Raw genomic sequence first — 17,294 nt, 5'->3', positions numbered from 1 at the left:
CTTGTCTTGACAGTGAGCTGAAATGTTCTGTTTTAATGAAACACTCCCACCTGCTGGTCAGCATTGAAAACGATTCCAAGTGGCGACATGAAAAATATTTATGAAATCAATAGGATGTTGGGCACAGTACATTTCACTCTGATGAGAAGCAGACCATCGCGAAACCTTCTTGAATAACACATTGGTCCATTAGTTTTGAAGGCAACACAACTGTCCCATTTCTACAACATTTCTACACAGTACATAGTCCATTGCATTACCATACACAAACTGCTCGTGTACTACGTGACCATGGTTTCAATGCAATTAATAACAGAACGTCATAAAGCAATGGTTTCTGATCAACTGCCATAGAAAACAGTCTCTGTGTTGTCGTACAGTAGAAATCAGAAGGCTTTGCGATGGTGACCTCTAGTGGTGTTCTGTGTTATAACACTGTGTTTTTGTCATAAACACACTGAAACTACGATTTTGATTTCATGAAGCAAAATGTTTACAAAATACATTCACATGGACCCTTTCTTCTAGTGCATTTCATGTATTTATTTGTTTATTTATTACTGTATTTCACGTGTGTGTGTGTGCGCGCGCGCGTTGTAGTTTTTGGTGAATCTGCTTTTGCAAACCTTCCCATTGCATGTTTCCTCAGCGCTGCTCCGCTGTGAATGTGCTGGTTTCGTTTAGACGCCGCTTTACCCATTTCGAGAGATTTCATCAGTCAGTCCCTGACGTGTGCAGCTTGCCTTGTAGCTGCCTTTCCAGTCCATGCGCCTCAGAGCTGCACCCGCCCTGCTCAGAATCTGCGTGCAGACTGCAAGCTCCAAACCGCTTGCTTTCCACCCATCGGCCGGTGTTGGGTCACGTCGAGCCCCTCTCAAAGGCAGGCTCTTCTCCGTGTCAGCGCGTTCCCTGAAAGGCAACAAGAGACAGAGTCTTTGGCAGCAGTTTGCAGAAGGGAGGAACATGGATGGTAATGTTGAAGAGGCGCTGGCTCCTCTGAGGAAGGCAGTGAAGGAGCAGGTATGATAAATACATGAATGAATGGATAATAAATAAATACATCTTGTGATCGCGCAGCATATGAATTCGCCGACTCCGATCAAATGTGGGCTTTCCCAAACCTTAATTTGCAGGCACTGTACATTCTGTCAGTCATCCTGAAATGTGGACAGTATTTCAAACAAGCGATTGATTTTTCATCGGCATTCTGCAGGTAAAAATGTCAAATAAGTACATAAAAACGTGTTTAAAATGCACCGAGTGTATGTTTAAATCCGAGAGAGCGAGAACAGAGATATTTAATGATATCTTGTATATTGATCAAACCCTTCTGTTCTACCCTAACTTCCTATATAGAGATTGCGAGCGGTGTGCCTTCGTTGTCAATACGCCGTACTGTATAATTTGTGACGTTTTTTAACTTCTCGCTAGTAGTCTGATAACAACGCATATACTGTGCACATACATCATTTATTTTTGATTATGCTTATTTTTTGTCATTCAAAGCGATTTACGGAGACTAGGGTCTACATTATGCATCACAGCAGCTGCTGCAGAGTCATTTACAATAGGACTTCGTTTGGGTTTTTTACGTCTCGTCCGAAAGACGGAGCACAACGAGGTTAAGTGACTTGCTCAGGATCACACACAGTGAGTCGGTGTGGCTGAGCTGTGATTGAACCCGGAGCCTCCTGGTAACAACCCCCCATCACTGGCCCACCAAGCCTCCTCTATGCCTACAGAATATAAAACGAGCCAACTTAATAGAATAGCATCTGCATAAATAAAACAAGTTAATGTTGCAATAACAACGCGGCCCTGTGGAATGCAGTGACAGTGTGAAATAAGCATCGAGACCCGACGCGGGATGACCCATATTGTTTAAATGTAGACTGAGCGGCGAGTGCATCTGCTTCTCTGTATCTTAAGCGAATCGCATTTGTTTATTATTCTCTTTTAAAACAGCGGTGCTATTACAGGGTTCTTCGGGCAGCACAGCCCGGTTCGAGTCCTGTATGGAGCGCAGGCAGCAGAATAGCTGCAGCCGGTCTGGGCGTGAGACTGCTTCGCTTTTCTGGTACAGTCCTGGGAGTTTTGGTTTTGTTAAACACTGATTTTCGGTTCCTCCCCTATGTTACAAGTGCCACGTTTGACTTGCTGTGCAGCACAGCAATGGAAAGCGAGACACGGACAATGGATCTAGCTAGACACGTCTTGGCAAGGTGCTCTTACGCGTGAAAAATCACGCTTCCTCAGGTAGCAATGTAAATCCTGTGAAAAATAAAAGCTAGTGGATTACTTGTAAAAATAAATAAATAAATACAAATATATATCTCTAAACAATCTACACAACGCCCTTTCTCCCAGCAGCAATACCCCGGGTTGTCCTAGGTAACGCTGTTGCCACAATGCGTGCCAGTCGGTATAAACAAAGGCGTTTGTTGAAGGGCAGCGGCTGGTTCAATCCGGTGTTGTAACCCAGTCAAAGCGAGCTGTTTCATACGCGTCTCCGGTAGCAGACACCGGCAGAGAACATGCAGTCGTGCTATTAACATACTAGCATTACATGCTGTGTAGGGTTAGTATTGACGGCGTGTGCATTGACGGTCCTCTGCTACTTCTGTCGTGTTATTCACGAAAATGCAGTCAGCGCTCGATTAATATAGGTTTGTGATCTTCAAAATATAAAAGTATAATTTAATTTGATAAGCACTAGTGATATGCAGTTTCTATACAAAAACAACGTTTTGTTAATACTCTGTAGCCTGACAACTTGCATTCAGTGCGTGTGTTTTCAGATGTATTATTGTAATCTACGATCTATTGCAAACCCGTTTTTATTCGGAAGGTAAATCACATGATATTAAATGCAAGTCATTTCCTCATAGCGTTCCTTTTATTTTATTGAATTGTTGCGGTATGTAGTCTATTAACAAATGCCCAGTAAAGACCAATAAAGACGCACTGGATTGAAAATACCGTGCACGCGGACCTGCGGTAATAGCCGGGCAGGCACCAAGCTGCCAAGGTGGGTTCAGCTGATTGGACTGAAAAGGTTCTTTTTCCTTGCAGTAGCATATTCATCAATTCAGTTTGTGCATGTCTGATGATTTTACCCGGACAGCACCCCCTACACATCCACACTACTAATTTTTCTCCACCACCTGCAGAAGTGCTTGGCAAAGTCTATGCAGCAGAGCAGGGGATCTTTGACAGTCCAGTCTGTTTGTGTAGCATGAACATGTTATTACAAACAACTACAACTACAGCAACAGCAGCTGTGATTTGTATGTCCTTGCCTTCCTGTGCTTCCATGAATAATGTTGCACTCATTGTGTTTGTGTTTCTCGTTGCTGTATTGCACTGCCTGTGCATTTCAGGGGGGCGGTGTGTTTCTCGTGGCTGTATTGCACTGCTTGTGCGTTTCACGGGAGCGGTGTGTTTCTCGTGGCTGTATTGCACTGCCCGTGCGTTTCAGGGGGGCGGTGTGTTTCACGTGGCTGTATTGCACTGCCCGTGCGTTTCAGGGGGGCGGTGTGTTTCTCGTGGCTGTATTGCACTGCCCGTGCGTTTCAGGGGGGCGGTGTGTTTCTCGTGGCTGTATTGCACTGCCCGTGCGTTTCAGGGGGGGCGGTGTGTTTCTCGTGGCTGTATTGCACTGCCCGTGCGTTTCAGGGGGGGCGGTGTGTTTTTCGTGGCTGTATTGCACTGCCCGTGCGTTTCAGGGGGGCGGTGTGTTTCTCGTGGCTGTATTGCACTGCCCGTGCGTTTCAGGGGGGTGGTGTGTTTCTCGTGGCTGTATTGCACTGCCTGTGCGTTTCAGGGGGGCGGTGTGTTTCTCATTAATGCATTTGCCTGTGTGTTTCAGGGCGACTTGGTGCGGCAACTGAAAGAAGAGGAAGCCCCAGCTGTAGATGTCAGTAAAGCTGTGGCAGAGCTGAAGGCTCGCAAGCGGGTTCTGGAGGCAAAGGTCTGTGCTGCTTTATTTTAATAGGGAAGTACACAAGGATTCAGTGAGAAGTGGCACATAGACAGCTCAAAACCAGGGTCGGGACCATTCCTGTTTCACTTTCATTTCCAGTTCCTTTTTAAAATCAATTTCCAATTCCAATTCCTTCCCTAGAGACATCATACTTTTTGTGATCAGTCATGCTTTCATTGAAAGCCAGTTTAATTGACTAACAGTGAGCTCAATTTCAGTAAGGTGCTGCCGCTGTGAGAAGCTCATTGTAACAGAATGCTGCTCATTGCAATGTTGATCACTGTTGTGTTGGGATTGACTAAAAGAGAATGGGAATTGGAATTGGGTTTATAAAGGTTTGGTTTGGTTGTCTGAGAGTGATGGGGACGAATATAATATTTGTGGGTATACACTGTATAGGAAAGACAGGCAGGACAGAAGAGGAGGAGGGGTAGCGCTATACATAAGAAACAGTTTTGAAGCCCAGGTGTTAAACCTGGACAAAGAAAACAAAACCAAATCAATGTGGGTCAGAATAACGGACACAAATTTAAAGGGCATAATAATAGGAGCATGCTATAGACCGCCAGATTCAGACGGTGAGCAAAATAATCTGTTATACAATGACATTAGAAATGCGTGTAGCAAAGGAGACGCCATACTAATGGGGGATTTCAACTTCCCCCATATAAAATGGGAAAACCTGGTGGGGAGCATGACGGATGAAATTGAAATGGTGGAAATGACAAATGACTGCTTCCTAATGCAATTTGTCAAGGCACCAACTAGAGGGGAGGCATGCCTTGATTTAGTCTTTCCAAATAACAAAGACAGAATAACTAAAACAGAGGTCAGAGAACCACTGGCAAACTCAGACCACAACATGGTCTCATTTTGAAGTGTTTTTTAAAACCCCAAAAGTAAAGACTAAAGCTAAGGTTTACAATTTTAGAAAAGCAAACTATGAAGGTATGAAACAGAGACTAACAGAAGTAGACTGGAGTAAAATAGAGAAAACACCCACAGAAGAAGGATGGTTGTTCTTCAAAAATGTAGTACTAGAGGCGCAAAACAATTACATCCCTAAAGTAGACAAATCTAAATGTAAAACTAAATTGCCAAAATGGTTTAATAGATCAATTAAAAAAATATTCAGCGAAAAAAGGCACTTTACAGAGCATTAAAAAAGGACCAAAAAGAAAGTACGCAGAGAGTACACAGAACTGCAAACGCAAGTCAAAAAGGAAGTTAGAAAAGCCAAGAGAGAAATAGAAATGAACATTGTTAAGGGGGCTAAAACCAATTCCAAAATGTTTTTCCAATATTACAACAGCAAGAGAACATTCAAATAGGAGGTTAAATGTCTAAGAGATACAAATGGGAAAATCATAGATGAAGAAAAAAAAATAGCAAATATATTAAATGATTACTTTTCACAAGTTTTTACAAAGGAGGATACGGACAACATGCCCCACATGTCATCCAGTTCCTATCCAGTTTTAAATAACTTTAGCATAACCGAGGCAGAAGTGTTAAAGGGACTAGGAGCTCTTAAAATAAACAAATCCCCTGGGCCAGATGCGATCCTCCCAGTAGTACTCAAAGAAATGAAAGAAGTAATTTACAAACCGCTAACCAAGATCATGCAGCAGTCTCTTGACACAGGGGTTGTACCGACAGACTGGAAAATTGCAAACGTAATACCGATCCACAAAAAGGGAAACAAAACTGAACCAGATAACTACAGACCAATAAGCCTGACTTAAATTATTTGCAAACTTATGGAAACTATAATAAGATCCAAAATGTAAAATTACCTATATGGTAACAGGGTCCTGGGAGACAGTCAACATGGTTTTAGGAAAGGGAGATTGTGTCAACTAACCTGCTTGATTTTTTTGAGGATGCAACATCGATAATGGATAATTGCAAAGCATATGACATGGTTTATTTAGATTTCCAGAAAGCTTTTGACAAAGTCCCGCACAAAAGATTAATTCTCAAACTGAACGCAGTTGGGATTCAAGGAAACACATGTACATGGATTAGGGAGTGGTTAACATGTAGAAAACAGAAAGTACTGATTAGAGGAGACACCTCAGAATGGAGTGTGGTAACCAGCGGTGTACCACAGGGATCAGTATTAGGTCCTCTGCTATTCCTAATCTACATTAATGATTTAGATTCTGGTATAGTAAGCAAACTTGTTAAATTTGCAGACGACACAAAAATAGGAGGAGTGGCAAACACTGTTGCAGAAGCAAAGGTCATTCAAAATGATCTAGACAAGATTCAGAACTGGGCAGACACATGGCAAATGACATTTAATAGAGAAAAGTGTAAGGTACTGCATGCAGGAAATAAAAATGTACATTATAAATGTCATATGGGAGATACTGAAATTGGAGAAGGAATCTATGAAAAAGACCTAGGAGTTTTCGTTGACTCAGAAATGTCTTCATCCAGACAATGTGGGGAAGCTATAAAAATGTCCAACAAGATGCTCGGATACATTGTGAAAAGTGTTGAATTTAAATCAAGGGAAGTAATGTTATAGCTGTAAAATGCATTAGTAAGACTTCATCTTAAATATTGTGTTCAGTTCTGGTCACCTCGCTACAAAAAGGATATTGCTGCTGTAGAAAGAGTGCAAAGAAGAGCAACCAGAATTATTCTGGGTTTAAAAGGCATGTCATATGCAGACAGGCTAAAAGAATTGAATCTGTTCAGTCTTGAACAAAGAAGACTACGCGGCGACCTAATTCAAGCATTCAGAATTCTAAAAGGTATTGACAGTGTCGACCCAAGGGACTTTTTCAGCCTGAAAAAAGAAGCAAGGACCAGGGGTCACAAATGGAGATTAGACAAAGGGGCATTCAGAACAGAAAATAGGAGGCACTTTTTTACACAGAGAATTGTGAGGGTCTGGAATCAACTCCCCAGTAATGTTGTTGAAGCTGACACCCTGGGATCCTTCAAGAAGATGCTTGATGAGATTCTGGGATCAATAAGCTACTAACAACCAAACGAGCAAGATGGGCCGAATGGCCTCCTCTGGTTTGTAGACTTTCTTCTGTTCTTATGAATTGAAGAACAGGAGTCGAGCCGACCCTGCTCCACCTCGACTGAGTTCATTCAAACTAATACAGTAGAGGTGAAGTTCAACCAATGTGAAATGAAAGAATATTATTATTACAGGTAAGTTTCTTGTTCCACCTTTTAATGGTTGACACACGATCACGTCATTAAAAAGAACTCTGATTTCTCCTTGTTGTGATTTATTGTATTGTATTCAGGTTTGTTTCAATCTCTTTGCGCTACAGGAGCTGGCTCTGCAGCCGCAGGATGACATCGTCGACAGACCTAAACTGGAGGACACCCTGAAGCGGAGGTTCTTCTACGATCAGGCCTTTGCCATCTATGGGGGTGAGTGTGAAAGTGTGTGGCTTCCACTGCCCATCCACACCCTGAGACTGGATTGTAACCTCCCTGTCCTTTCAGTTACTGTGTGCACAATTAACACCTTGAGACTGGATTGGAACCTCCCTGTCCCTTCAGTCACTGTGTGCACAATTAACACCTTGAGACTGGATTGGAACCTCCCTGTCCCTTCAGCCACTGTGTGCACAATTAACACCTTGAGACTGGATTGGAACCTCCCTGTCCCTTCAGTCACTGTGTGCACAATTAACACCTTGAGACTGGATTGTAACCTCCCTGTCCCTTCAGTCACTATGTGCACAATTAACACCTTGAGACTGGATTGTAACCTCCCTGTCCCTTCAGTCACTGTGTGCACAATTAACACCTTGAGACTGGATTGTAACCTCCCTGTCCCTTCAGTCACTGTGTGCACAATTAGAACATAAGAACATATGTTCTAATTGAGACTGGATTGTAACCTCCCTGTCAGTCGCTGTGTGCACAATTAACACCATGAGACTGGATTGGAACCTCCTTGTCCCTTCAGTCACTGTGTGCACAATTCTGCTATGTTAGGTCTCGTATCTATGTATTTCTTTATAGTGCATATGTTTTGTTTTTCTTCTCAAACTCCAGATAGTTCACAACGCAAACTGTTTTCAAATTTCAAAAAATTAAATATTAAACCTCTTGTCCGAATGAGATATATTTGACATTGGGAAAATAGACATTCAATAGATATTGGTGGTAACATACCCTGGGCAGTAAAGGGTTAAGGTTATAATTTCAGGTGCATTCAGGCAGTCCTCGCACTTAAGACACAATTGGTTCCTGAAAGTCATGTTGTAAGTCGAAGCACCTTTTCCCATTGGATCATTGTTATAAACTGGGGTTACGTTCCTGACTCTTCAGCTAGATAATATAGTTTTACAAAAATGACCTTTTATATTGTATTCATGCAAATATTTCTTTAAATCTTTACACTCAGCCCGGTGATTACACGCATATCACTCAGACACATACCTGGCTTGTTTAAAAGTACAGACTCGGGGCTTTTCAAAGGCGTACTCAGTGTGTGTATGTGGTACACCCAGCAGGAAATACGATCGCATGAAATTAAGCCCCTCATCATGTGACAGAGTTCACAGCTTAGGTTTCGTTTTGAGTCAGTTGCTCTTATCAGACATTGTTAACAACAAATAATTTAAAAAAAAAAAAAAAAAAAAAAAAAAAACTGTTGCATGCATAAAAAAAAAAAAAAAAACCGCTAGACTGATCAGGTCGAGCACATGTACTGCCGTGTCGTAAATGCCGTATCGGTATCGTGAAGTCGAAGCAGGGTAATAATGCAAAAGAGTCATAAGTGCCGTGAGTTGTCAGTCGAAGCGTCGTAAGTTGAGGATCGCCTGTAGATAGGAAACCTTATTGTGGTACAGTGATGCACGCAGTGACTGAAGGAGATATTGGACACGGGGCAGCAAAGGGTTAATTGTGCTAGTGTGCATTTTGTTAGACCAGGATTTCAAACCATTCTACAGCGGTGCTCAGTACCTGGCATAGACTTGAACCCCTGAAACAACAGCAGCACTGGCAGGCTGCAGTGTTCTGTAAGTCTGGCTGTAACAGGGACCCTAAACTTGGATTCAATGCTGAGGTCTGGCACAGGCTTTCATATTATTTTGGATTTTGCAAGCCATGCATTGCATATTTCTTCTTTGACAGACTGACTGCAGTATATATTCTCATTGCTCTAGGTGTCAGTGCTGTGTGATTTTGGCTTTGTTATAGTATATATTCTCATTGCTGTAGGTGTCAGTGCTGTGTGATTTTGGCTCTGTTACAGTGTATATTCTCATCTCTCTAGGTGTCAGTGCTGTGTGATTTTGGCTTTGTTATAGTATATATTCTCATTGCTGTAGGTGTCAGTGCTGTGTGATTTTGGCTCTGTTACAGTGTATATTCTCATTGCTCTAGGTGTCAGTGCTGTGTGATTTTGGCTCTGTTACAGTGTTTATTCTCATCTCTTTAGGTGTCAGTGCTGTGTGATTTTGGCTCTGTTACAGTGTATATTCTCATCTCTCTAGGTGTCAGTGCTGTGTGATTTTGGCTCTGTTACAGTATATATTCTCATTGCTCTAGGTGTCAGTGCTGTGTGATTTTGGCTCTGTTACAGTGTATATTCTCATCTCTCTAGGTGTCAGTGCTGTGTGATTTTGGCTCTGTTACAGTGTTTATTCTCATCTCTTTAGGTGTCAGTGCTGTGTGATTTTGGCTCTGTTACAGTGTATATTCTCATCTCTCTAGGTGTCAGTGCTGTGTGATTTTGGCTCTGTTACAGTATATATTCTCATTGCTCTAGGTGTCAGTGCTGTGTGATTTCACACACACGCAGTTACATACACAGATGCTATACTGCGAATAACGATATCCCTAACGGGACACAACCCAACAAGGTTACATACAAAGATTATATTAATCACAGATCAATACAATCCAAGAGACGCAACTGAACTAATTCTTACCCTTCCAAGCGGATCGGGAGAGCCCTTCGACCCTGGTAAGAGAAAGCAGCTGTCTCCAAGAAATTACCGAGCAGGACTGCGCGCTAATCCTCATGGCTGACTCTCATCAGAGCAGAGGAGAACCCCGTCCTTTATAACTTACCAAGTTAGGCTTTTGCATGCGAGAGAGTAATTGGCCAGATCCCTCCCTCGAGGCTCGGCCCTCTGAATAAACTATTCCTTTCCCTAGAACATTCTAACCAAAACAAGTTATATAAACGTGACAAAAACAAGTTATATAAGATATGGGGTTATTATAGGGCAAGGGCAAAGATGAACTCGAACGCATTTCTAGAACTTTCTAGAACACACTTTTTTTTTATTACAACAGTATATATTCTCATCTCTCTGTGATTTTGGCTCTGTTACAGTGTATATTATCATTGATCTAGTGTCAGTGCTGTGTGATTTTGGCTCTGTTACAGTGTATATTCTCATTGTTCTAGGAGTCAGTGCTGTGTGATTTTGGCTCTGTTACAGTGTATATTCTCATCTCTCTAGGTGTCAGTGCTGTGTGATTTTGGCTCTGTTACAGTGTATATTCTCATCTCTCTAGGTGTCAGTGCTGTGTGATTTTGGCTCTGTTACAGTATATATTCTCATTGCTCTAGGTGTCAGTGCTGTGTGATTTTGGTTCTGTTACAGTGTATGTTCTCATTGCTCTAGGTGTCAGTGGACTGTATGATTTCGGCCCTGTTGGCTGTGCCCTGAAGAACAACATCATTCAGATCTGGCGGCAACACTTCATTCAGGAAGAGCAGATCCTTGAAATCGACTGCACCATGTTAACCCCAGAGGCAGTCCTCAAGTAAGAGCATTCATTGTCAATACTGAACAAGCAGCCCAGTGTCAGGCTGTGCTTCAATACTGAACAAGCAGCCCAGTGTCAGGCTGTGCTTCAATACTAAACAAGCAGCCCAGTGTCAGGCTGTGCTTCAATACTGAACAACCAGCCCAGTGTCAGGCTGTGCTTCAATACTAAACAAGCAGCCCAGTGTCAGGCTGTGCTTCAATACTGAACAAGCAGCCCAATGTCAGGCTGTGCTTCAATACTGAACAACCAGCCCAGTGTCAGGCTGTGCTTCTATACTGAACAGCCAGCCCAGTGTCAGGCTGTGCTTCAATACTGAACAACCAGCCCAGTGTCAGGCTGTGCTTCAATACTGTACAACCAGCCCAGTGTCAGGCTGTGCTTCAATACTGTACAACCAGCCCAGTGTCAGGCTGTGCTTCAATACTGAACAGCCAGCCCAGTGTCAGGCTGTGCTTCAATACTGAACAGCCAGCCCAGTGTCAGGCTGTGCTTCAATACTGTACAACCAGCCCAGTGTCTGTCTGTGTTTCAATACTGTACAACCAGCCCAGTGTCAGGCTGTGCTTCAATACTGAACAACCAGCCCAGTGTCGGGCTGTGCTTCAATACTGAACAAGCAGCCCAGTGTCAGGCTGTGCTTCAATACTGAACAACCAGCCCAGTGTCTGTCTGTGTTTCAATACTGTACAACCAGCCCAGTGTCAGGCTGTGCTTCAATACTGAATAGCCAGCCCAGTTAGTTTTTTTGTGGTTTTGTTTCTTTGTTTTTTTTATATTTTGTGGTTTTGTTTCTTCTTTTTTCTAGGACCTCTGGTCATGTGGACAAGTTTGCTGATTTCATGGTGAAGGATGTAAAGAATGGAGAATGTTTCCGTGCAGACCACCTCTTAAAAGGTACCAAGACCTGCCTTTCATTAACAGATCAATATACACACAAGACCTGCCTTTCATTAACAGATCAATATACACACAAGACCTGCCTTTCATTAACAGATCAATATACACACAAGAAGTGTGTATTAAATTTATTGAATACATGAGCTGTTTTAAATCACTAATGCCTCCCCCTGGTAAATATGATGTGTCTTAAATGTGATCCCTCAATAGAAATGCTCCTCTCATTTCCACCAGGTGTCAGTGTTGTGCTTCTACATTACATTGATGTTGGAGTAGCACTTTCTGTTAATGATAGCTTGAAAATAACACACAAACTGCTAACTGTGTGGCGTTGTTTAATCATAACGTTGTCTAAAAGCTCCAGTAAGACTGCACTTGTTTGTGTTTTTACTGCAGCTCATCTTCAGAAGTTAATGTCAGATAAGAAGTGTACAGCAGAGAAGAGGGCAGAGATGGACAGTGTTGTCACTCAGGTAGGTGTGTCTGCGTCTCGTTCTGCCACATTTACCATTAGAAAGCAAGCTTTCAGAAGCCAGTTCCACTCGCTTCCCTCATTGTGCACGTCATTCCAGCAGTGTTTCGAAACTTCAGATCTATACACCGAATCCCTGGGCTTATATGAAATGTATAGAAAGTATACCTGGGTATATTCAGTGTCAAATGAATTCTTCCTTGACCAACATGCTGGAGAATGCTCCTAAACACTACAGTGTACAGTGTACTTTGTTATAATGAAGTCCGGGGATCAGTGCGATGGCAGTGAAGCTGGTATAGTAGGACCACTCCCTCTCTCATTCAGGGGATCAGTGCAATGGCAGTGAAGCTGGTATAGTAGGACCCCTCCCTCTCTCCCTGTGGGGATCAGTGTGGTGGCAGTGAAGCTGGTATAGTAGGACCCCTCCCTCTCTCATTCTGGGGATCAGTGCAATGGCAGTGAAGCTGGTATAGTAGGACCCCTCCCTCTCTCATTCTGGGGATCAGTGCGATGGCAGTGAAGCTGGTATAGTAGGACCCCTCCCTCTCTCATTCTGGGGATCAGTGCAATGGCAGTGAAGCTGGTATAGTAGGACCCCTCCCTCTCTCCCTGTGGGGATCAGTGTGGTGGCAGTGAAGCTGGTATAGTAGGACCCCTCCCTCTCTCATTCTGGGGATCAGTGCAATGGCAGTGAAGCTGGTATAGTAGGACCCCTCCCTCTCTCATTCTGGCGATCAGTGCGATGGCAGTGAAGCTGGTATAGTAGGACCACTCCCTCTCTCATTCAGGGGATCAGTGCAATGGCAGTGAAGCTGGTATAGTAGGACCCCTCCCTCTCTCATTCTGGGGATCAGTGCGATGACAGTGAAGCTGGTATAGTAGGATCATCCCCCTCCCTGTCTGAGCCAGGTTTGTTTTCATTGACTCTCGGGGCTCCAGTTGATGATAAAGCGCATCACTTTTGCATCTAGGGTTGAGGAGGTTAATGGGTTATTCGTTTCTTTTTATTGGCAGTTGGACAACTACAGCCAGCAGGAGTTAGCTGAGCTGTTTGTGAAGTACAATGTGAGATCTCCTGTCACTGGAAACGATGTGAGCCCTCCCATCTCATTCAACCTCATGTTCCAGACGTGCATCGGGCCAGGAGGAAACATGCCAGGGTAAGCACTGCTGTCATCTTCAGAGGCTCTGGAGGGGCACTTTCAGCAGCTGTTCTTTCCACCACTGGAGTGCAGGTCTGGCCAGAGGGGTTGCTTCGAATTGCTCAACTCAATGCTGTTGATGTATTTATTTATTCTGCTTGCGTGTTCATGGATTGTTTTTCTAATGCTCCCAGCTATTTGAGACCTGAGACTGCTCAGGGAATCTTTCTGAATTTCAAGCGCTTGCTGGAGTTCAACCAGGGCAAGTTGCCCTTCGCTGCTGCGCAGATTGGGAACTCCTTCAGGAACGAGATCTCTCCGCGCTCTGGCCTCATCAGAGTCAGGTAAGCCGCTCACACTGGAATCCAAGATACAAGACAGTCCAGATTCCCCAGTGCCTTAGATTTGCTCAATTTATACATGTGTCCAGAGTTCTGATCAGCTGTAACTTCATTGCCTACCGCTCATACTGTGTATTGCTGAGTGCTTGTGTCGTTGCTGAGTGCTTGTGTCGTTGCTGAGTGCTTGTGTTGTTGCTGTGTGCTTGTAAATTTCATATTGCTGTGTGCTTGTACTGTTCCATATTGCTGTGTGCTTGTATCAATCCATATTACTGACCGGTATCCCGCGGTATCATTTACCACTCCTGCCATGGTTCTGTGGAGATGTTCTGTGGGACCTGCTGTAGTTCTTTGATCAGTTACCACTCCTGCCATGGTTCTGTGGGACCTGCTGTAGTTCATCGATCATTTACCACTCCTGCCATGGTTCTGTGGAGATGTTCTGTGGGACCTGCTGTAGTTCTTTGATCAGTTACCACTCCTGCCATGGTTCTGTGGGACCTGCTGTAGTTCATCGATCATTTACCACTCCTGCCATGGTTCTGTGGAGATGTTCTGTGGGACCTGCTGTAGTTCTTTGATCAGTTACCACTCCTGCCATGGTTCTGTGGGACCTGCTGTAGTTCATCGATCATTTACCACTCCTGCCATGGTTCTGTGGAGATGTTCTGTGGGACCTGCTGTAGTTCTTTGATCAGTTACCACTCCTGCCATGGTTCTGTGGGACCTGCTGTAGTTCATCGATCATTTACCACTCCTGCCATGGTTCTGTGGAGATGTTCTGTGGGACCTGCTGTAGTTCTTTGATCAGTTACCACTCCTGCCATGGTTCTGTGGGACCTGCTGTAGTTCATCGATCATTTACCACTCCTGCCATGGTTCTGTGGAGATGTTCTGTGGGACCTGCTGTAGTTCTTTGATCAGTTACCACTCCTGCCATGGTTCTGTGGGACCTGCTGTAGTTCATCGTTCTGTGGAGATCATGGTTACCACTCCTGCCATGGTTCTGTGGAGATGTTCTGTGGGACCTGCTATAGTTCTTTGATCAGTTACCATTCCTGCCATGGTTCTGTGGAGTTGTTCTGTGGAGACGTGTTCCTCGCTTGTTTAGACATGACCACAATGTCGTCTTCTTTTATAGAAAACTGGCATTGATAGTACAATATCAGACTAGATGTCCTGTAATGTTCTGTTTAGCTCTACAGCATGTACTGTAAATGGTATTATTTGTGTGTGGTAACTAAAGTGGATTTTTCCTTTCTGAAAAAATAGAATAAAAAATGTTTGATTTCCCAGAGAGTTCACCATGGCAGAAATCGAGCACTTTGTGGATCCCAATGATAAAAGTCACCCCAAGTTCCAGAGCCTGACGAACCTGGAGCTCACACTGTACTCCTCCAAGGCTCAGACCAGCGGCCAGTCTGCACAGAAGATGAAGCTGGGAGATGCAGTTGAGCAGGTAAAGGACGCCTCTTCATTCAGCTGTGGGAAGGAGAGATCCCACGAACATGCTGCTCCGATTTCTAATAGATGCTTTATTATTACAATCGGCTGTGGGACAGAGATCCCAAGAACATGCTGCTCAGATTCCTAAAATATTATTGTTTTCAGACCTTGATCTATAATTGCATGTAAGGGCAATGTATTAAACATTAAGCTGAGGGAACACAAAGCAATTTTTTTTTTTCAGCAACAGAGGCTTGGAACCTGGTTCCAGGAGACCGGGAGACCTATTGAGGGAACTTTACTGTATTAAACCTACTGTCCTCTGGAGTGGCATGCAGGGGCCTGAAACCTTGTCTCCTGAAACCAAGTTCCAAGCCACAAAGCGGCTTCCTGTTCCCTCAGTTCTAGGCTTGTCTTGTGTTCTTTTGAAACCCTCCATTGCCCTTTACCTTTTGAAACACTGGCTCCTGTTGTGCTGACAGATTGAAAAGTGGATGCCTTGTGTACCTGCAGGGTGTGATCAACAACTCCGTCCTGGGATATTTCATTGGGAGGATCTACCTATACCTGGTGAAAGTAGGGGTCTCTCCAGACAAGCTGCGATTCCGTCAGCACATGGACAATGAGATGGCCCACTACGCCTGTGACTGCTGGGATGCCGAGACCAAGACGTCTTACGTATGTTTCCCAGCACAGCAGTTTAGTGCCAATATAGTGTGATGCAGGGCCACCCTTGTGTGAAAACGGGTCAGGTTTATGAATGAAGGTAAACATGCAATTAACTACTTTGTTAGGCTTTTAGGATGAGACCAGACCATGTTTCAGATCTTAACAATGTTTACCATTTATTAGTTCCAGATAGCCACATTACATTCTACACTGAACCCTATTGTTTAGATACAGTAAGTGCCACTATTAATAACAGAGACAGATAACTGATGAGATCACCTGAACCCTGGAGAGAGCCCTCAGACTGACACCCCGATGGTCCTGATGATCTGGAGGGATTGGGAGCTCTGTCTCCACTATGCCTGGTGTTTATACTCTAGTAGCTCAGAGCCTACGTGACTACGGCTTGTTTCTGTTATCTTACTAATTGTAATAGAAACGAGATATTCAGCTGTTACTCCACTTGGGTGCAACCAACCCTTAACTAATTGTTACGAAGGTTACCGTGGTTACTCTCCTTCCCACACGTTCCTGCACATGCCTTATTCAACCTTCTAATCCTAAAGCCAAGTGGAGTTTCCTTCGCAATGTCCCCTCCAGCAAACTGAGATTCTGATATTTGCACTAATCATCGTTAACATTTCCCTACAAAAGGTTTTTATTGGAGATTTTGGTGAGGATTTCAACGGGACAGATCCGCTAAGCATTTACTCCTGTGTAAAGTTTACAGTACAGCTGCACTCCACGGATCCTGTTAATGTAATTACAACAAAGGTCAAAAACCTGCTGTGGGATCTTTTAACATCCCCTAAAGGGCGGGATTAAAACAACCCAGATTGAATTACCTTACATAAACCCCTTTAGCCGTGCTATTCATTTTGTGGGGTTCAGAAACTGGGGTTCATTTGTGTTAGCTGTGGGATTCTCATGATTCTGTTCCAGGGCTGGATTGAGATCGTGGGCTGTGCTGACCCCTCCTCCTCTGTCTCTTGTTCCAGAGCTGGATTGAGATTGGGCTGTGCTGACCCCTCCTCCTCTCTCTCTTTTGTTCCAGGGCTGGATTGAGATCGTGGGCTGTGCTGACCGCTCCTCCTCTCTCTCTTTTGTTCCAGGGCTGGATTGAGATCGTGGGCTGTGCTGACCGCTCCTCCTCTGTCTTTTGTTCCAGAGCTGGATTGAGATCGTGGGCTGTGCTGACCGCTCCTCCTCTGTCTCTTGTTCCAGAGCTGGATTGAGATCGTGGGCTGTGCTGACCCCTCCTCCTCTCTCTCTTTTGTTCCAGGGCTGGATTGAGATCGTGGGCTGTGCTGACCGCTCCTCCTCTCTCTCTTTTGTTCCAGGGCTGGATTGAGATCGTGGGCTGTGCTGACCGCTCCTCCTCTCTCTCTTTTGTTCCAGGGCTGGATTGAGATCGTGGGCTGTGTTCCAGGGCTGGATTGAGATCGTGGGCTGTGCTGACCCCTCCTCCTCTCTCTCTTTTGTTCCAGGGCTGGATTGAGATCGTGGGCTGTGCTGACCTGTGCTGACCTCCTCTCTCTCTCTTTGTTCCAGGGCTGGATTGAGAT

At 44.2% G+C, this 17,294-nt stretch overlaps 1 protein-coding gene across 1 annotated transcript in view; it reads left to right on the top strand.

The window, feature by feature from the left end:
- Nucleotides 1-685: 685 nt before the first annotated feature.
- gars1 (glycyl-tRNA synthetase 1) overlaps nt 686-17,294 on the top strand; it is a 30,275-nt gene continuing 13,666 nt past the window's right edge. The window contains exons 1-10 of the mRNA XM_041246795.1: nt 686-1,020; nt 3,869-3,970; nt 7,285-7,387; nt 10,612-10,753; nt 11,565-11,653; nt 12,053-12,129; nt 13,146-13,291; nt 13,468-13,617; nt 14,911-15,073; nt 15,574-15,738. Coding sequence (XP_041102729.1) covers nt 766-1,020; nt 3,869-3,970; nt 7,285-7,387; nt 10,612-10,753; nt 11,565-11,653; nt 12,053-12,129; nt 13,146-13,291; nt 13,468-13,617; nt 14,911-15,073; nt 15,574-15,738 — 1,392 coding nt within the window. The 5' untranslated portion in view covers nt 686-765. The remainder of the gene's footprint in view (nt 1,021-3,868; nt 3,971-7,284; nt 7,388-10,611; nt 10,754-11,564; nt 11,654-12,052; nt 12,130-13,145; nt 13,292-13,467; nt 13,618-14,910; nt 15,074-15,573; nt 15,739-17,294) is intronic.

The sequence above is a fragment of the Polyodon spathula genome, chromosome 4, assembly GCF_017654505.1.
Source record: "Polyodon spathula isolate WHYD16114869_AA chromosome 4, ASM1765450v1, whole genome shotgun sequence".
NCBI classification, from domain to species: Eukaryota; Metazoa; Chordata; class Actinopteri; order Acipenseriformes; family Polyodontidae; genus Polyodon; species Polyodon spathula.
The sequence above is the reverse complement of the archived record's forward strand: the minus strand, read 5'-3'. Positions and strand labels throughout refer to the sequence as shown.